The sequence below is a fragment of the Varanus komodoensis genome, unplaced genomic scaffold (assembly GCF_004798865.1).
Source record: "Varanus komodoensis strain SLA01 unplaced genomic scaffold, ASM479886v1 scaffold45, whole genome shotgun sequence".
NCBI classification, from domain to species: Eukaryota; Metazoa; Chordata; class Lepidosauria; order Squamata; family Varanidae; genus Varanus; species Varanus komodoensis.
In genome coordinates this window covers 5,565,838-5,586,118 of record NW_025336011.1, presented here as the reverse complement: position 1 = coordinate 5,586,118, position 20,281 = coordinate 5,565,838, and the positions used below count along the sequence as shown (strand labels likewise).

At 39.3% G+C, this 20,281-nt stretch overlaps 1 protein-coding gene across 1 annotated transcript in view; it reads right to left on the bottom strand.

Annotated features, from left to right (window-relative positions):
* FBXO47 (F-box protein 47) overlaps window positions 1–14,040 on the bottom strand; it is an 18,879-nt gene extending 4,839 nt beyond the window's left edge. Inside the window, exons 1-7 of the mRNA XM_044444687.1 lie at window positions 13,860–14,040; window positions 11,613–11,783; window positions 9,487–9,563; window positions 9,311–9,388; window positions 6,384–6,492; window positions 5,992–6,168; window positions 1,747–1,893 (exon numbers count right to left, since the gene is read on the bottom strand). Of these exons, the coding sequence (XP_044300622.1) occupies window positions 1,747–1,893; window positions 5,992–6,168; window positions 6,384–6,492; window positions 9,311–9,388; window positions 9,487–9,563; window positions 11,613–11,783; window positions 13,860–14,040 (940 nt within the window). The remainder of the gene's footprint in view (window positions 1–1,746; window positions 1,894–5,991; window positions 6,169–6,383; window positions 6,493–9,310; window positions 9,389–9,486; window positions 9,564–11,612; window positions 11,784–13,859) is intronic.
* Between the last annotated feature and the right edge of the window lie 6,241 nt (window positions 14,041–20,281).

The window sequence follows — 20,281 nt, the reverse complement described above, 5'->3', positions numbered from 1 at the left end:
TGGAGTCCAGCTCGTGACGAATCTGAGCGATTTTCTCCCTGAAATGCCTGGCAAAGTCGTCACAGCGGGCCTTTGAGGGTGGCATCGGGTCTTCCTTAGGACCCGGGCGAACCAGGCCTTGCACCACTCGAAAAAGCTCCGACGGACGGCATTGTGAGGAGGCAATGGAAGCGGAAAAAAACTTCTTTTTCGCCGCCTTCACCGCCACAGCATAGGCCCGATATGGCAGGTCACTGCTGAATTTTGGCATGTTTTTGTTTTTTTGGAGGGGTGTGGCCTGGTGTCTATGCAGAATTCCATACATTGCAGACCATGCTATGGGTTTGATCAAATTGGTTGAGAACCTCTGGAAATTGTCCAACCTTTAAATAAATCATGGTTTAATGTTATATAAGAAGCAGCTCAGTGAATAAATATCCACATGATTGTGCTCAAATGATTGAAAAGTTGATACAGCTGATGCTATGGGGCAATGCCTTAATTAAACACAAATATTAGAAAAAATAGAAATTGTTGCTGCAGTTCAATCAGATTATCTATTCTTAAATACTTACAGCATAGATGGACTAACAGAAATGTCTCAGACACCTACATTTTCTTCTCCCTTGGGGGTGTGAGCTATAGCATCCAGCCATTCCCAAGTATCCCTCTCATGCACTTCCCTAAGCCTGAGGCTTCTATCATTCAAAAACTGAAAGGCTTTTATTTGATTTCCCTCCATTCAGGCCTCTACAAAATACTTACAATACAAAATACATTACTGACACTCAACTAATGACATTTGGGTTTCAGGAAAATTAATCTGAAACAATCTACCCACTCCCAGACAAACTCCCAAAATTATACAATAAAAAGTATGAGAGACTATTCTCATTTATTCTGCTGCTATGTGCTACTTCAAAAATGCTTGGCAGCTTTCTTCTGTAGCTATCTATAATATACACATACAACTATTTCTGGGGCTACCAGTCCTAGATATTTCTCCTTTTCCTTGTACAGTCAACCAACCAACCAAACAGCAGCAGCAATCCCAAAACTGCATATAATACAGTGTTGTGCAGTGTGATTTGAAAGCTACATGGAAGAATTGTTTACATTAAAACAAAAGCTAAACTAATAACCTGTCCATTCATAACAATAGCCAATGATGGGTTGTTCTTTATGCATAAATTTCCAAAGTGTCTTAGGAATATAAGCAAGTGATATATATGTGAGGTTTGTCTTGGAATATGAAATATATTGTTTAAATAAGGAATTTATGGCAACATGATATACATTAATGTTCCAAAGAGTCTATACCTAAATTTCCAGTGTCTCAAGGTCAAGTTAGATGTTAGTGAGCATATCTTCCATTTCATGTGCCTGCCCCCCGCCACACACACACACATTAAGTGGGACCTTGGGTTAACCATAAAATAAGTATGTGAGGGTGTCAATGCTGAATCTTCCCCTTTCTATTTGCTCTATTGGTCTAGCTTCTTTCTTTCATTTCTAGTTCATTTGTGGCATCAAGAGGTGGTGAATAATAAAAAAAGGAATATTATTGTGAGTAAGACCACTGGCCTATCTAGCTTGTCCATATTCACTTGGAGAGGCTTTCCAGCATTTCAGAAAAGGGTCTTTCTTAGCCCTCTGTTAAAATTCTTGGTACTCAACATGAGACATCCAAACCGAGTCTCATTTCTGTAGCTCTCTGATCATTTCCTGGATTTGGAAACCATTAATAGAATAAAGGCAGTGATGTACCTGTGAGTTCATCCACCAGACTGATTACATCATCTGCTGTCCACTCCTTTGCTTCTGCATCATACAGTACTTTAATTGCATCTGCTAGCCCTTTCAAACTGGTTTCATCTGTTGGACTTTCTATCATTTTTGGCCAAACCACATGTCCTGTATCACAGAAACCGTAAGAGAAATTAAGGAAGAGAGAAGCTTTGGAAAAAAGTAAACATGGCCACCTGCCCGCTCCCTGAAATTGAAAAAGAGGTAATTGTGTTAGCTCTATTCATTAAATGTCAAAAAAAGTGAAGTGTTTAATTTAAAAAAAAAACCACATTGCTAAAATGGCAGCGACTGTACAAGGGTTTATTATAGCTATAAAAACATGCTAATTCTAATTAAAAGATCACTTCAAAATTAATAGGGTTATAAAACAGTGCCCCCTGCAAAAGCTACACTGAATGTGTATTGAACTGTGATGATTCATTTGCCCAAAACATAACTGCCCATATTGCTTAAAAATACTAAAGGGTAGCATTAAGTGGAACTGCAGCTGTGGAAACTGTGCTATTCTTCAGACCTTTAAAAAGAAAAAAAAGAAAATAAAGAAGCAACACTGGGAAAACATGGGAAAATTACAAATGAATGAAGTGATGAAGCCCCTCACCTCCCCAAAAAAATGTTGTGACTAAAACATGGTTATTCAAGACTGAACATTTTGCCATCATTCTATTTTGTATTCTTTAGCAAATTGGCCATAGTATGAGAAAAGACAGAAGAACCGATAGAAAAATATGAGAGCAGGGAAACAATGACTTCTGAAACTGTGTAAAAGTTTGTGAACAAGGCAGAGCGATAGCAAGATAAAAATCTCCTCTGGAAACATCCAAACAGCCAGCATACCTTCATTCCACAAGTGCCTTTCCCCAAACCAGAGCTGGCCTGTTTCTCACCAGCTTCTTGACTTACCTTTCAGCTTGTTAGCCTTGCAAATTCGGGTAAGCATTCTAACTCCACCTCTTCCTGTGAAGTTCGAATGCTGCATTTTGGAAGCCCAATCACTATACTTTACCCCTTTAGTAAGAATGCATAAGAAATTCATTTCAGTTTATTTTTTTATCAAGATTTGACAGGGCAGAGTAATGGAAGACGACTTGTTTCAGCTCTGCACGGTAGCTACAGTGGTCAACCTGAGCAGCAAAATGGAATAGAGTGAATGTGTGTAGAAGCATCTGCAAGGTGGTGGATTTCTCCATGAATTCCTTATATTTGTTTGCTTAATGAGTATGGTTGTTTGGACACCATTGCAGGAAGCAAGAATGCAAGGAGCAAAAAGACACTAAGTACCCTGATAAAAACAGTGATTTAGAGACCTCAACTTTCAAACAGAGTAGTATGGATAATTTATGCTTTGCCTGTCAAAGAGTCCACAATCCCCCTATGGAATCATTTTACTTCGCTTTATACAAGAATAGCTGAGCAGATACTCTCTGGACTTAAAAAGAAGGATAAGGCTAATTATGCTAATATTCCTTTGTTGAATACAGACTGTCAGACAAAACAGTGAAGTCGTTGGGGGAGTGTTGTGTGTTGACTAGCCAGACAGCTCAAACTATTTTTGAGTGTTTGGGCTTTATTGTTACGAGGCTACTCAATTACAAACTACAATGCACCCTTGCAACTCCAGTAATACAGCCCAGGGAGGGGCAGAGCAAGCACAATTATGCACTACTGGAGAGAATTAAAGAAGCTGGAATACCTACTCACTCAAACGGTTTGGTACTGAGATCTTGTGAAGTTGTGCTCTATATTTTTCCTTATAGGGGATCAAACCTATTATTAGATCCCACTGCAGGAGACATAGATTTAAAATCAATCAAAGGTCTAATTAGCAGTAGATATTGTAAGCAGATTCTCTTAACTTTTAGTAGCCATAGAATTTCAATGTTAATTATGAAATAGAAGGCCCAGCTTGTCCAGAAAGGAGCGGGCCCCTTGTGGCATTTCAAAGACACAGTGCTTAGACCTCTACTTACTTCTAAAGGGAAAAATACGAAGAGTAAATTCTTTCCAGCTTAAGCTAATATTTGTTCTTAGTGTTAAAGAAGGGAGAGGCCAGTGCGATAAATCACATATAGAATCTGAAGGAGGCATTCAGACTGTACAAAAATACTTAAGAGACTTAAACAGTTGCTGCACCAAGTAAGGAAACCCATGAAAACTGTGCTTTGGACTCATTAGACCAGACAACATCAGAAAAAACCGTTAAGCTCTTTACAGAACTCTCTAATAAGGAACAATGTAATATCATCACCAAATTATCTAAGCTACAATCCAGGTTGATTCAGATACAACAGTATGATTTTAAAAAATGCTGGAAACACTTGTTCTCACTCATAAGCTATCTCATCTGTATGTATAGTGAAAAATATGATTACCACAAGGCCTTTTAAATGTATAGCTTAGGGATGTGCAAGGAATCCATTTGAGAGTGGGAAATCGTTGGATTCCTTCAGTTTGGCTACCCAGATGCCAGTCTACTTTGCAGCAGCCCTGAAGTAGCAGGAATCAAGACCCAAACACTGCACAGAACAGCACCCCTCTTCCACACCTGCTGCCACCACTGGGCACAATGAGCAAGGAAGAAGGCTGGTTGCCGGGATGGTGCGTGGAGCGCCCACTTGCAGTGCCCCTCTTCTGTGTCCTGCCGCTACTTCTGATGGGGAAGGGTGCCAGTTGTGAAGCTGGGGATCTACAAGCATTCACAGATGTCCTCTTGGCTGGGCTCTTTTTGCAGGACTGGGCTGAGCATAAGAGGGAGTCCACACATGCTAGAGGGACAGATTCTGAAAAGTTCAACTCTAGTATAGATGCCAGGCTGCAAAGTCTGTCACCCCTGGAGTATGATAGCATTTGACACAACTTGGACTGTGCCATTTCAAAGTCCTGGCTAAATTACCAGGCATTAGATACTTTGGAAAAGGGCAGTCCTCCTTCTAAGGAAGCTATAAATACCACACTCTGGGGTTTTATGAATAAGATGAATGGTACTGGTTTTTCAGACAAGTCAGAATATTTGAACAGAGTGCAGAGCTCTAAAGGGCGCTAAGATAAAAGTGTTATCACTGAATGTAACAGGGTGGTGCTCAACATGGCAAAACCCACAATTATTGACTGCTTCTGACATCATGCTGCTGGAAGAAATGTGGTAATGAGAACCTATAATGCTTAATGGTTACAAATGTTATTCTTTGCCAGATATTTCTTCTAAGAAAGGTGGAAGGGTCAGTGATGGATTACCTTGTCTTGTTTCTTTAAAACAGAGGCAAATACAGCAATGCTATGTTCATGCAATTCTCTTGCAATTGCTGTTTATTTTACTTTCCTGAATGCTCATTTTATGCTGGTGAATGTTTATATATCATCTTGCTTAAAAATCACTGGTAAATACTAATTGGGTAGAATTGTCATATATGGAGATTTCAATGCTTGCATGGGCATTGATGATGTAAGTTTGTTTAACCATTATAAGCAGATTCTGCAGTTAGATGTTCATCCATCCAAAGATATGTTTCCTACAAAACTGACAGGAGGAAGTAGCAGTCTACACGTGCAGAGAAGCATTGATTTATTTATTTTAATCTTGATTTTATGTGTTCTAAGCTAGACAAAGCATTATGCAAAAAGATTTAGGAAGATACAGATGAGAAATGATGAGCGAGAGCAAGGAAGTTTCAGGAAGACCTGACTTTCTTCTAATGTGTAAAAATCTGTCAAGCACTTTCTCCCCTAATTAAGGCAGGTTGCAGCTGGGGTCATAGATTAGATCCAAATTTAGGCACTTGCAACTAGGGTAGCAGAAGCAGACTTCTTCACCCTCTTTTCCTGCTGACTTCTCCAGGATCATCAATCATACTGTTACTTCCCCTTGACTCAAAGAGAGGCCATACGCTTATGTTAACCATGCAGAAAGCCTTGGCTTTTGGGTGGTATAAAAATAAAATAAACAAACCAGTCTTTCCACGGCAACACGAAAGTTGAAACTGGGGTTGGACACTGGCTCCCTCTCCTAATCCATGAAAGCTCCACCCTATATCCCATGGACATTCCCATCATGCCAGTTAATGTTTTTGGCATTGTGCTAGAAGTCCTTTATGGTAGGACAATGTCATTTATGTTAGCACTAGCATCTGATTGGATGCTGCCCAGAATTCACAGATCTCTATCAGTGTGAATACCTGTCCTACTTTATTCATTAAAATAGCTTACCATCCAGAGTAGAGGCAGGCCCAAATATTATATATAGTAGCCGGGCTTGATTCACCATTGGCCATGGCTTTAAAATACGTGTCAGCCAAAATGCTGAATCACTTCGATGGATCCAATGGTTTAAGAGGACATTGCGACAAAATATCCTTATCCTCAGCTCCAATTTTCTGACACTTCCTAGGGCAAATCACAATATAAGAATCAATCTCTGTGCAGAAAAATATATTGTTCTTACAATGCAGCAAATTGTAGCAAAACTCTAGTTGTTTGGTGAGAACTCCTATAAATTCAGTCAATGATCTCTCTCTTCCCTCTTTGATTCAGAACAAGAAGATCACTGGACAGAAAACTCCAGATTTATAGTATGTGGTTGTGTAACATGGAATATTTACCAGGTTTGCTGCTGACTACTGTCTGCATTCTTCGGGATAAACTGCTCAGGTCACAGAGGAAATTGTAAACTCGATGACATTCTAATTCATCCCAACCAGCTGTTAAGGTCTGAAAATGCAGCAATATCGGCATGAATGTCACCAAGTTACTCTGAAAGCGTTAAAATCTCTTAGTTGTGCGTGTATTTCTATAAATTCTAAGACTTCTGAGCCTGGGGAAAATCTTTGTCTTGAAATTGCTGCCATCTGAGAAAAATTTGGTGGGGACACAAGAGAAGGCCTTCTTTGTAGCTGCTTCCAGGCTCTGGAATTCTCTGCCTAGGAAAGCTTAGGCCTTAAGGCCATCCTTGCTGTTAGCCTTCACCTGGCAACAGAATACATTTTTTATTCAGGCAGACCTCTAGTATATAAGACCTTTGGCCAATCTGTGGCTGAAGGTGTTTTTAATTGATTGCTGTTTATTCCTTGAATTGTTCTGCTTTTAAATGTATTGAGCTATGTTTTAAGTATTTGCTTTTAATTTTGCTTTTATTTTTAGCCACCCTTGATTTTAATGCTGGTCATTTTTAAACTGCTGAGCTGCTGCTTGAAAGGTTGATGGATGGGGGAACTCCCACTGCCTTGTCCCTAGTTTCTGCCAACCTAGCAATCTGAAAGCATGTAATGCGAGTAGATATATAGGTACCACTTTGGTGGGGAGGAAAGAGCACCCCGTGACATCATGCTGGCCACATGACCACGGGAACATCTTCGGACAGTGCTGGCTCATGGCCTCAAAAATGTAGATGAGCACCACCTCCCATAGCCGTTCAGCTAATGGAGTAAAATTCGCAGGGATTCCTTTCTTTTTCCCATTTTTGATGGCAAAGTGGGATAGAAATTCAATTAATAAAATGTCTGTTTCATTTGCAGTCTTCATTGGCTTACCTCAACTGTCCTTCTGCATCAAGGAAGGCAATGGAACTAATGCAAGTAGCTAGGAAGAGACGTGAACCCCCGGCCTTGGAGCTAGAGATCAGTCCTCTAAAGACTAATAACTACACCATACTCTAGGGAGGCTGCGACAAGGCCCAAAAAGAGAGCTAGTGTTTCACAGGAACATGCCCCCTATGGCAAAAGCATAATACAACAGAAGAAATGCTCTGCAGACTGGAGCACATCTGAAAGCATCCAGAGGGGCAGACGCTCCTACTTGTAGCTTGAAAATAGGATACAGAGTAGGAAATATGCACCTTAATTCAGTGCTGCACATTGAGATATACAGGTTCACAGAAGGAGAGGAGGCATCTCTCTTTATGGTGACATAGGTTACAATGTACACTAACATTCCCAAATTAGTTCATGAAAAGCAAACTAGTTTCAGGTATAGCAGCTGAATTCTTAAGAGCTTATCCCCTGGAATTCATGGAGGCATCACTCAGCAACATTTAATGATCCAGCCCACCCTCTTCCTTTCCTATGGTGATTTGGGGAAATAAATAACTCAGATCCCTAGACAACCAAACATTTCCAGAGGGCAGCCAAAAATTGAGTGGGGATTGAATTCATCTGGTTTGTAGGCTTTTAAAAGACAGATTTATGATTTTTAAAAATAATTTGCTTGCAAATTTTAATTTATAATTTTAGGGAGCAAGGCCCCTAGCCCAGCCTTGTCTACAAGCCTATTGCTACATATCCCTATTGCTTTTAATTTACTCATGCTTTTATGAAATTAGCATATTGCAATTGGTCTGTCTATTGGTCCAACCCATCAACTGCACTTTGAACATGGAGGTGTTCTTAGTTGATCTGTTGTGCTGGTTATGTGTTGCAAAAGCATGTAATGTGAGAGGAAAAGCTTGTTCAACTATTTGTTCATGCTCATCCCTGTTTCACTAGTTAATAAGACTATTGGTTTTGGACATTTTCCGTGCACTTGGGGTGGGGAAGAAGGACCATTAATCCATAACTGGTAATGATGAAATGGCTTTCCAAAGCTGAGGGAAGTACACATGATAACAGAAAACGTGTTTTCTAAACATGTATCTGCTAATTAACATGAGGGACATTTGCAAGGCAGCACTGACGTCATGGGAAAATTAAATACCGCTGGTTGTCCCCAGCAACTGCTCCCTTCTGATTGTTTTTCCTTGTAGCGGGGGGGGGGGGGGGGACACCAAAATGGAGAGGAAGGAGAATGGAAGGTGAAAGAAAAGAAAGTCTTAGAAATTTGATTTTCTTTGAGGGAAAAATCAGAGGTGGTTCCTCCCCAAAAGCATCTGCTAGCAATGCCTTTTTGCATTCTGTTGCTGTTATACCCCCTCCAGTTGTCTCTGATTTAAGGCCATCCTATGAATGAATGCCTTCCAAAATGCCCTGTCCTTGACAGCCATGCTTAGCTCTTGAAAACCTGTATGTTTGATATAGGACAAACAGGCAAAAGAATAAAAGGGCATTTTTGACAGCAGAAATTGTAATATTCACAAAGCAGTGGGAGAGCATTTCAATCCTCCAGAACTTTCCTTCACTGACCTTACATTGGCCATTTTGGGGCAAAAGAACTTCAAAAAGATTGCAACAAGGGACAGCTGAAGTATAATTTATCAAGAGATTCAACGTTGCTGTGATTGAAATAGCTGCAAAGGTGTTTAGAAAACAAATCACACTGCATGTGTTAATCAGCTCCCCAGTGTTAAGCTAGCTGTATCATCACCCAGCAACAATTTTGTGAATAACTACACAGTTGATAATGTAATTATCACAGTCTATCTTCTGCATTTAATTTCCCTCACTGTTCAAAATTCCTGCCTTTCCCACAACCCTGGATATACCTGTAATGCTGAATAACACTTCATGCACCTGATGAACTAGACTCTTACTATGTGAAAGCTCATCCCATAATAAATGTGTTAGTCTTTAAGGTGCCACAAATTCTTTGTTGCTTTTACCTGTAAAAACACTCCGTAACATTGTAGTCCTGAACAGTGCAAAGGATCTGAGCAACCACTAAGCTTAAAACAGGAAATCTATAGATTAAAAAAAAGACACCTTTCAATTTACCTATGTACATTAGCTGAAATTAATATGTTTACAGGTTTAACATTTTTAAAGCTCTTATGCTTACTTCTGAAAGTATCTTGTGTATGTACTTTAGTCTCTCTTTTGTGGGCAACAGTAAGGTACATCTTTTTAACAACAATCCTGAAAACAGAAAAAAAAAAACACACAACTATGTTTGGCCTATTACTGAAACATCATATTGCTTTCCAGCAGGAGCAAAAAAAAAAATGCATATCATGTAGCACTGGTCAAGTAAAGATGCTAATTGTCAGCCATCTGATGATACTGCCGGATTTTGTGTTTAATTGTTTTGGTCTTAGAAACCTTCATGACGAACTGGCTTTAGACCAATTTTATAAGATGCAAAAGTACAGAAAGGTAACAATACATGAACAAGTAAAGTAATAAATATCCCACCATTTATAAAGGGGTCAAGATAGATTATATATATTTAGAAGGTTGTGTCTTAAAGGGGTGTATGACTAAACAAACAAACCCTAATTTGTCCTTGGAGGTGCCATTATATAACTGTGAGAAGAGAAAGGTGTTTAACCAATGGCCTCATCATAAAAGGTTTTCCATGTTCTCACCTACTCCAGGCTACACAAGGGAGAGGTCATGCTTTCCCACTCTACTGATGAGTAATTCTCTCTAATGGCATAACATCATGAATAGCATCAGATACATGAATATACCACCCCCCCACCCCACCCCCCCCCCCCCCCCCCCCCCCCCCCTCTCTCTCTCTCTCTCTCTCTCTCTCTCTCTCTCTCTCTCTCTCTCTCTCACACACACACACACACACACACACACACACACACACACACACGGGCCGCTCTATGAAATCCAAGAGGGGCCTTTCATGGCAGTTCTGTGCTTCACTGCATTCAAGATAAGCACAGTGTCTATTCTCAAAAGCAGTAATTCATCATAATACAGTCATCCAACGCAGAACCACACCTTATTTACCTAATTAAGTGGGCTCTAATCCACAAAAGTTTATGCCTTAATAAATCTGTCAATCTGAAAATGCCATAAAATTAATCATTTTTGCTGCAGCAGACTAACACAGCTACCCCTCAGTAAGCTTATTGTTCAAGCATCTTTTGACTTAGAAGCTACTGTTCAAAATTCTAACTCTTCATTTTCTCTCTTTCTTGCCCTAAATAATGAAAAAGAAAAAGACTCCTCCCCATAGTCATTATCTGCTTTTCTATGAACGTTACCCACAGTTGGGAGTGCTTAAGCCCTTTAAAATCAATAGGAATAAGCATGCTTAACTAATTTGTATTAGATAGTGGCCTCTGACGGGAAACCCTTGCAGCAGATAAATGAAATGTAGCAGCAAGAATGTAGCACAAAACTTGTGACAGCATCCAGGTGAACGATGGGTGATGGGTTGGCAAAGGCAACCTACATTTTGTAAAAGGACACATTCCTCTGGTTTCTGTTTCCTAGAAAGGAACTACAATGTACATGAACATAAGTGGAACAAAACCCTAATGGCTGCCTCTATTAGGGTACAGCAGTTTAAGGAGGGGCAACTGAGAATATAAACATGTGTGTTTGGGGATGCTTCCCCACACACTGCTTTTCTCCAAATAGGCACATATTCCAAGAGGTTAATATATGTGTAATTCCATGGATAAAAAAGCAGCTGGGGAAATTTCAGCAGAAAAAAATAGGGGATGGATAGGAGGCTTAAAAATTCCACTGATTTTTCCCCTCTCCAATTTCAACTCTCATACTCATTTAAGAAAGGAGAAAACTCCCACCTATCCAGCAACAGTCTAACAGAATCTCTTCATTATCAACTAGATTACTTCACAATCCAAGAACATAATAGGAAGAACCCCCACATTTTGGGGAGCTCCCTCTGTTCTTCACTGTCCAGAAATCCAATCGCCAACAAAAATCTTTTAAGACTTCCATTTATGGCTATCTATTGAAAAACTAATCCTTGTTACTCTATATTACTCTAATTCTAGATTTTATTTGCATACCCAGTTGCCATAGGGAAATACTCTTTCCATCCTGCACTATTAAGTTTTCCAGTTATGCAATCTGTGGCTGTATTTTCCACTCCCAGTGAATTGAGGTTTTTGTATCTTAACTTCTTTTTGTTTAGTTGGAACATTTTAATATTTGTGTGTACTTGAAAAAGGAATTAAATGATACAGGTTTTGTCACCTAATGATCTGTAGTGTTGTAGGATAGAGGGTTCTTTTCTACAGCCAGATAACTCAGTGTTATGAAAGTCCTGCCGCAGAAACCTTCTGTTTCCTGTAGGAGTTGAGATGTAATTAATAAGGCGGTGGCTGATAGTCTTTGATACCATGCTTAAGATGCTGATATTCTTCACTGAACAAAAGGAGAAAAAGAGGGGGAAAACCAAGTTTATTCTCTAACAAAACACGGGAGATCATCAGTAGAGAATTTATCTGAGTCAAAAATTAGCCTTGGAGATTTCAGCCATTCTCCACAGGACATACTATCTGCCTTCTAGCATAGCCTGCACCCCGTTATACCTCAGCTATTTCCTCCCATATCAACATGCTAGCAAAGTGTTCTTTTGCCCTCTCTTCTCACACATATAAGATTCAGCTGAGACTTTGCTAGAATTCTCCACTTATTATGTACTTTAGCTACTATTTTAAGACAGAAGCAGATGTCACTGAGAAACAGAGATGTACAAAAGAAAAAATATGGCAGAGTCCATGGTTGTCTAAAACAGGAGGTTTTGGATGTACCTAAAAACAGGAGCTGGCCCTGTGTCCCCCCTCCAGCCCACAGGAGAACCCAGTTTCCCTCATCCTTTGTACTGCAAGGGCTGATATAATTGCCTCTAATTTCAATGCCAACTTAGTCTTGCTGCCCCTGCCATCCTTCAGACAACCCATTCACTTCTTGTTTAAAATGGCATTGTCATAATTATGTAGTTGACACCTTATTTGGTTGTGAGTCAGGGGAAACACTGAATTTTTCCAATTGCAAAATTGCTCTTGAGAAAGGTTGGTTTGTGATTTCACTGGCATCAGCCAATCAGTACTGTGTTTAGTTGGCTTCCACTGTTTTCCATGGGAGAAGATTATACTTTTGACCAGTAAATAAACAAACAAACAAATAAATGTCACCATAAATCTTCTGCATCACATCTAATTAGCTTTAACTCACAGAAAACTGTATTAGTGGGCAAGCTGAACACTGCTGTCCCTTTGTTCTAGCAGTGATATTCTATAGTACATCAAGGGATGTAACCCAAATGTTATTTTTTATCTAACATTTTTAAAAGAAAGGAGAGATAAAAAATATTCCCAGTTTCTTAGCTTGAAAGTTAATGGCTACATTACACTTAATTCTAAGTCAAGACATAGTATATGAATGAGCAGAAAGAAACTTTTACAAAGCACACTCTTCACATCTCTTTCTCCTGTGAAGAAGGAAGAGAAAGAAGAAATCAGGATTCAGTTTTACTTTAGCAGGCAGAACATTTGTACACACCAGGATCCTGTGGGTTTGCCACCATGTGAACAGCATGCTGGACTGGAGACACCATTGATTTGATTCAGCATGGCTTTTCTTATTCCATGTTGTTACTTGTGAATGAGGAATTGTGGGGTTTTAAAAAATCTTGAATTAATTGCTACACAACCTAAATACAAACCCTAGATCTGTAATAGGCTTGTTTAACTAACTAGAGTTTATTTAAACCATGATTCCTAATTTGCATGTAACAACAAGCCAAGAACTGGGAAAGTAAAACTGAAACCTGGATTATTTCTCTTCCCAGCTGCACAGAAGCTGAAGAGGGAACTGCTTGAGCCTGGTGCTCTGTGTGCATTCCATTTTGGCTTAGCATTATGTATGAATTAAATATGAAATCTTTCCAAAATACCATTAATCTTTTAATTCTGCCAACAGGAATCTAAATCTATTTTAAAAACAAAATGACTGTAGTTTGGGCAAAGCAATGCTAAGAGACTGGCAGGTGGAGCAGTGGAGGAACTGCCATTCCCTAAGTCTTGCTGGAATTGCAGCAGCCAAGACAGAAGGTAAAGAGGAGGCTTTTTTCCTTTAAGAAAAAATTCCCACTGATTTGCCCATGCATGCATGTGTGCACTTGTGTGTTTGCCCTGCTCCCACTAGGAAAAATAACTACGCTAGTTCCCATATCCCATTCTTCAGGGGTATCCACATGATGAAGGGGCATAGGATCCAGTGGATGCAGGTTTGTTCAATATGGCTCCCAAGTCTCCTTGTGTTCTTTCTAGTTTCACAGCAGCAGTAGCTGAGTACAATCGCACCCTAAATTAGTATCCTGATCCTATAAACACAAAATAGTATCTTAGCACATATGGAATAGATTCTGTATTTGTCAGGTGGGATAGGGCTATTCCATATGTGCTAAGAGAAGGCTACATGAGCACAAATTCTCACCTGACAAATACTCTAAAACCATCTGAAATATTTCTAAGGGAAGTATTTTAAAGCTTCCAAGTGTTGACAGTGATGGAGAATCTGTGTCCTGGGTGTTACTAAGTTTTCTGGAATGACGAGAGCTACGTCGATATTTCTGGTTAGGAATCAAGGTGTAGCTGGTTCTTGTGGGTGCTGCCATCCTTTTTCCTTGGCTCACAAGTCTAACCTGAAGAAAAATAATTTTAAAAAATTATGTGCACTGGGGAGACTAACAAATCATGAGCTAAAGCGCTAGTATATAGTATCTTAATTAATATCCAGTTGCTCCACAAACAGGACACATTTTGCATTCTATAGGGATAGTATACAACATATCAAACATCTTCACCAATCTGTACTAGTAATTTCCTATTGCAATACATAAACATGACTCCTCTGAAGTACTGTCAGTGTTCCCTGAAGCAAAGATTTAAAAGCCTGGCTTTAGTGTAAGACTCTTCTGTTCTACCCTGTGCAATACAGAAGTCAGAGTACTGACTTCTGTATTGAAAACAGGTGGACTGCAAGAAGATGTCTCCAGACCAAACATTTCCAGAAGACTGAATTAAGCAAGACAAGCTACATGGCAATCCCACACCCCAAAAGAAACAAAAGACAAATTAAAAAATCCCACCGGGTATAATCAGTATGAACTGGTGAATCAGTATGAAATATACTGGGGAGCAGCAATTTTCTGTCTTTAGTTGTGCTAGCCACCCCTACTTTACCTCTCTCAAACATATATAAATGATTGGTCCTGGCAGGATACTATCTATGCATTAAAAATAGACTTCATGCAAAATGATGTTGTGCATTTAATACAACGATTTTTGGCCTCTATGCACTTTAATCAATCTCTGGATCCTTTTTGCATGAAAATCTGCTTAGTCAAGACTGGAGGAGGCTAGAAAAGCTGTTTCACCTTTGCAAACATAACAATCATAGTGATACAGTTTGCACATATCTTTTGTGATTTATTCACAGAAATGGAATGATCAACATTCAGGACTTACCTTCCGACTCTGAATGGTTTATAAATTCTCACATCCTGTGATGGCACATAAGTTCCAATAACACAGATAGTTGTTGTGCTTTGCATTTATCATTATGCCTCACCAGAAGCATCATCTCTGTCAGTGGTTTTAATATTTTGACAGATCTTTACTCTCTCTAGGCATTTTATAAATTATTTTTTCTAATGAGGGTAATTTGGACTGAAATGATACTTTCTCCTAATATGAGTGTATGTCCTTAAACCTCCAAATTTGATTGGGGAGTGAGGACTCAGTAAAAATAAGCAAGGCTTATAATTTATTAAATTTTTATCCTGCTTCCCAACAAGACTATTAGATGGCTTACATCCAATTAAACATAGCATAGAAACTATAAAAGCAATGTTAAACACCCCATCATTTAAGTACACAATAAAACAACAGAAGTGAAGACTTTTCCTCCCCAACAGTATACTTTTTTCACCAGTATAATGAATGAGGGATAATGTGGCTATGCAATATTACCTAGGTAGGGCTTCCAGAGGTACGCTAGCACTACTAAGAACTTCACCTTATTCATTCCCAGTGATGGCTCTGATGGTGGCAGCACCTTCATCAAGGCCTCCTCTGATGATCTTAATACACCAGGAGAAGGTGGAAAATTAGGGGAGATAATGCTTCAGATCTCTACAACCCAGAATGCAAACATTAAAGCTGCAAATTCAACATAATTATTTTGTACTGTGAGTATCAACTGACAAGGAACCAATATTGTCATTTGACACGTGGTCCCAGTTTTAGTTAGCAACCTGACTGTTATATTTTTGATCAGATGAAGTTTCTGGACATTCTTCAAAGGTGGCCACATGTAGGGTACTTGGAGGTTACCAAATTATGTTGGATTGTGGCTTTTACCTTCCTTAAAAATGAACAGGAGATGCATGAAACATAGAAAAAGACATTCCAAACTATAGCTATCAAGCAGTAAGGTTGGGTCCAGGAGCTGCAGGCCTGCAGTCTCATCTCCATCCCCACGTTGACTGTCCCATCTACCATCAACAGTTGTCTCAGCTGGACTGTGCTTCTGCTGCTTGGCCTTCATACCATTCATTACTCATTACAGCTCAGAGTTTCTACCACCTTTTCAAGGTTTTGAGAAATACGATCAGCGTACTTCCAAACTCTCAAATCACCTCTCCTGGTAGCTTCATGTACATGTTGAATAATATGAAAGACAAGATGAAACCTTGCAGCGAACACCACACAGACCAGTTCTCATGAGAGGTCAAGCACCAGTCCTGTTTCACCAGCTTTGTGAAATCTACAGGTTAGAGTAGAACCACAGCAAAACAGTGGTCACCTCTCCAAACTTGTGCAATTTGAAGGGTATGACTGTTGATAAAGTTGACAGAGTGCTTAGGAATGGAAAGGACAAAAAAGATACAACTATATTCTGTTCCATACATACTTGTGAGAAATGAATCATACTCTTTCACTTCTTTAATGTTAAAAGTCTGTCACTTGGTTCTTTACTTTCCTGCTTTCAACAGTTCTGTTTTTGCTTTTTATATAATACTAGAACACATGCAGTTTAGTACTGTATTAATATTATCATAGTATTAAAAACTGCCATAGCCTGTGACAATTAGTCTGACACAAGGATAATTTTTGTCTCATCTGAAATGAGGCACAAACCTCAACCCTGCATAGCATCTCATGAGACATTTGGTTCAGATAGCAAATTCAGATAATGATTTCTGAAAATAAATGTATACCTGCATTTTCAAAGAACATGCATTTAGTGTGGTGTTGTGCAGCCGTTTGAACAAGCCTCTCTTATGTGTGAATCCACTTTCAAGCTCACATAGGCCTGTTAGGTGGATACAATGAGATGATAATATATCTAAAACAGACACAAGAAAATTTTAAACCTGCAACACAATCCTGGACATGGCTACTTTGAAGTAAACTCCTTGGAGTTCAATTCTCCAGTGTGTATAGGATTGCAGACTTAACCCTGTTTTAGCTGCATAGCAAAAAGTTTAATTTTGTATGAGGCAAAACATACACTGAGGTCACAAGAGTGGGGGAGGGGATATCCATGCCCGCTACCTCAGTTTAAAATTCTAGTAATTGATATTTGTTTAATTTTGCTCAAATCTGTCAACAATTTTTAATGAATAATTTTAGTCTTCTTTATTAATTCAGGGGACTGTTACAGGTTTTTCCACATAAAACCTTTCTCTGGGTGGGGAGGGAGGACGCTCTGATAAAATGTGTCTCGGCCTGTCACATAACCATTAGTCTGTAAAACAATTCATAAATAAATAAATAAAATATTTTATTACAATAATAATACAATAACAAAATGCTTGTATTCAGAATTTATGGAATATTATATGCAGTAATAAGATGGAATCACAACATTTTATTAGCTATGTTTGTCTCATGTCTCTGGAGATAGAGCAAGTGAGGTGACACTTATAATTATAATTAATAGTATAATTAATATGACTTTAGAGGGAGTTTCTCCCTCATGGAAATAAAATGGAAAATGAAACAGAAGTATATTAGGAAACTAAACATACTTATATAAGCATGTTTCCCCTAATAAAACATCCTACTAGCTACAAATTAGTCATATTTTAAAGTAATGGACTAGATAAATAATTTAGTTCCATAAGTAATGCTTCCTTTCTTAAAATTCAGGAGATGTGAGCATATAACATGCTTTTTACTATGTGTAAATGCAAACTTCTGTTAAAGAAAATTATGTTAATACTTCAGGGAGAACTTGTCTATATGTGCTTGCATCTATACGCACAGCAGGCACTTATTGACCACAGAAGAATGTTCTCTCTCTCATCAAGTTTTCCTCAGAATCTGTCAAATGAGCTATGAACTCTCCCTTAGAAATACATTCTTTAAATTTCCCGCCTTCCACGCTCCCCCCTTCCTCTTCTGCTCGAGCAGAACTCTCCCGCCCTCCTGTTTGGCCACGCCCCGCTAATGAATAATTACTTTTTAAAAAGCCTCGTAGAACTTTGTCTTCCAGGCGCGGAATGTCCTTGGCAAATGGTAATCTCTCGACTTCTAGCAAATCGCTCCACAAAAGACCCGTCCCTTCCCTATATGGATAATTCATAAGAAGAAGGCGAACTCTTCTAACTGGGCACCAAATGTATTCTTCTGCCTTTATACAAGTACAGTTTGAGTGGGAATTGCACGTATTTACATTTGCTTATATTATAAACTGTGCGAGAGAGACAAGCTTTCACTTCTGCCAGGAATCAGACTTAACATTGCCCATCCTCGCCCCGCTCCATCAATAGTAATTTTCATTTATTTCTTTTAACTATTTGTGGGGATAAGCAACTCGCTGTTTTCCCATAATCTGTCACCAGTGGCCATACCGCCTGGGGCATATGAGAGTTGTAGTCCAAGTTGACTCGAAGGCAGTACTCTAACCAAATAGGTCAAATTCCGCATTTGCTTTTCTGAAAATTAAGCATGGGCAGGGCGGAATGTCGAAAGCAATGGCTGTCAAATATGGAAGAAGCTGTTATAGTAAAAAGCTGTTGCCTGCATTTCTATCGCTGACAAACTTTTTTATTTATTTGTTTATCGCATTTATTTATTTGTTTATCATTCCCCTAGCCGGTGGAGCTCTGGGAAGCTCACATTGCTGACAACACAGAGATAAGAGATAAAAATAGATAAACAGTAACAGCTAAAAGCACAATACATAATACAATAAGAAGTACTGTATCAAATGCAACAGGAGGATAAATATAATATCAAGAACAAACCAATAAAATAATAAAGCAGCAGCAAAACCAAGTAAATCATAATCTTAAAAACAAATACTAAATAAAAAGGCCTTGTTTTGGTGACAAAAGCATAATGTGGGTGCCAGTTGCACCTCTTTCAGAAGGGTATTCCAAAGGTGAGCTGTGAGGACAGAGTAGGCCCTTTTCCTCACCAATTCTCCCCTCACCTCATTTGGGCGGGTGGGGGGCTCACAAAGGAGGGCCTCCATTGATGATCTGAGTGGTCTGGCAGGGATATATGGAAACAGGGGCTCCCTTAGGTGCTCCCAGTCCCAAGTCATTTAAGGCTTTATATAAAGCATGAGCACTTTGAATTGGGCCTGGGCAGTAATAGGCCGTAACTGCAGTTAGTGGAGAACCAGCATAATACAGGGTGGCACAGGGAAGGAGGAAATTTTAACTAGGAGTTGGCGACCCTGGAGGATCGGCAATTGTCTGGATCCAGTGTGACCTCACACTGAACCCCTTGTCATTAGTTATAATGGAGCAGTGGAGCGGTGTGCAATGAGCGTTCGTTCTAAAAGCCTTTTATAAGAATGGTGAGAGTGCGACTGCTGCACAACGGGAATTTAAGTGTCATTACCAGTTAGGACGTCATGATTGTGTCCCGTCTGCTCATGCGATTACAACATGGGTGTGTAATTTCGAAGAAACAGGTTCTGCCTTAAAAAAGAAGTCCCCAGGTGGTGTTTGAATGGCCCACACACCAGGGAATATTGAGGCTGTTCAAGCTGCCATCGTGAGGAGCCACTGCCACTCCGTTCGACAACATGCACCATCGCTACATTTGGGGCGACGAAGTGTGCAAAGAATACTGCATGAGTTGAAGTTCCATCCCTACAAATTGCAGATTATGCAGGAACTGAAACCTGCAGCTTCAACAGTTTCAGCAGGACAGAACCACTTCACATACTGTCTGACGATCAATGGCAGCTATTTGATTATTGTTTGGAAGGTGCATCATTTCATGCAACAGTGCCATTCCATGGCCTCTGAGATCCCCAGATCTCACTGTCTGTGGTTTTTTCCTGTGGGGACATCTTAAAAGCCAAGTGACGGCACACATCCTGCAACCACTGCTGAACTAAAAGGGAGGGTTGAAAAGGAAATCACTGGCATGAATCAACTCTTGACATGTTACATTGAGCAATACAGAATTTCCACAATAGGCTGTCAGAATGTGTACAGAGAAATGGACAATACTTTCATGATGTTATCTTCAAGACATACGGAGAATATTGAATGAATATTGATTACCATCATTAATTGCATATTCTGTACATTTCATCATAAAATGCATTTTGTAATGTGTTTATTCGTGCATTGAACATCAATTGAAAATTTCCCATTTCCCTTTGCCACCCTGTATGTTGTTCAATTAATATGTGTGTGTGTGCTGGGAGGGGCACTGGGATTGTGCCTTCCGGTTCTTCACTGTCATATGTTTAATGATCTGAGTAGAGGCTATGAATAAATAGACAATCTTATTTATATTATAACATTTTTATTTAAAATATTTAAATACTACCATCCATTAACAAATTCCAGGTACTGCACAAAATTAATTGAAACAAAGTGG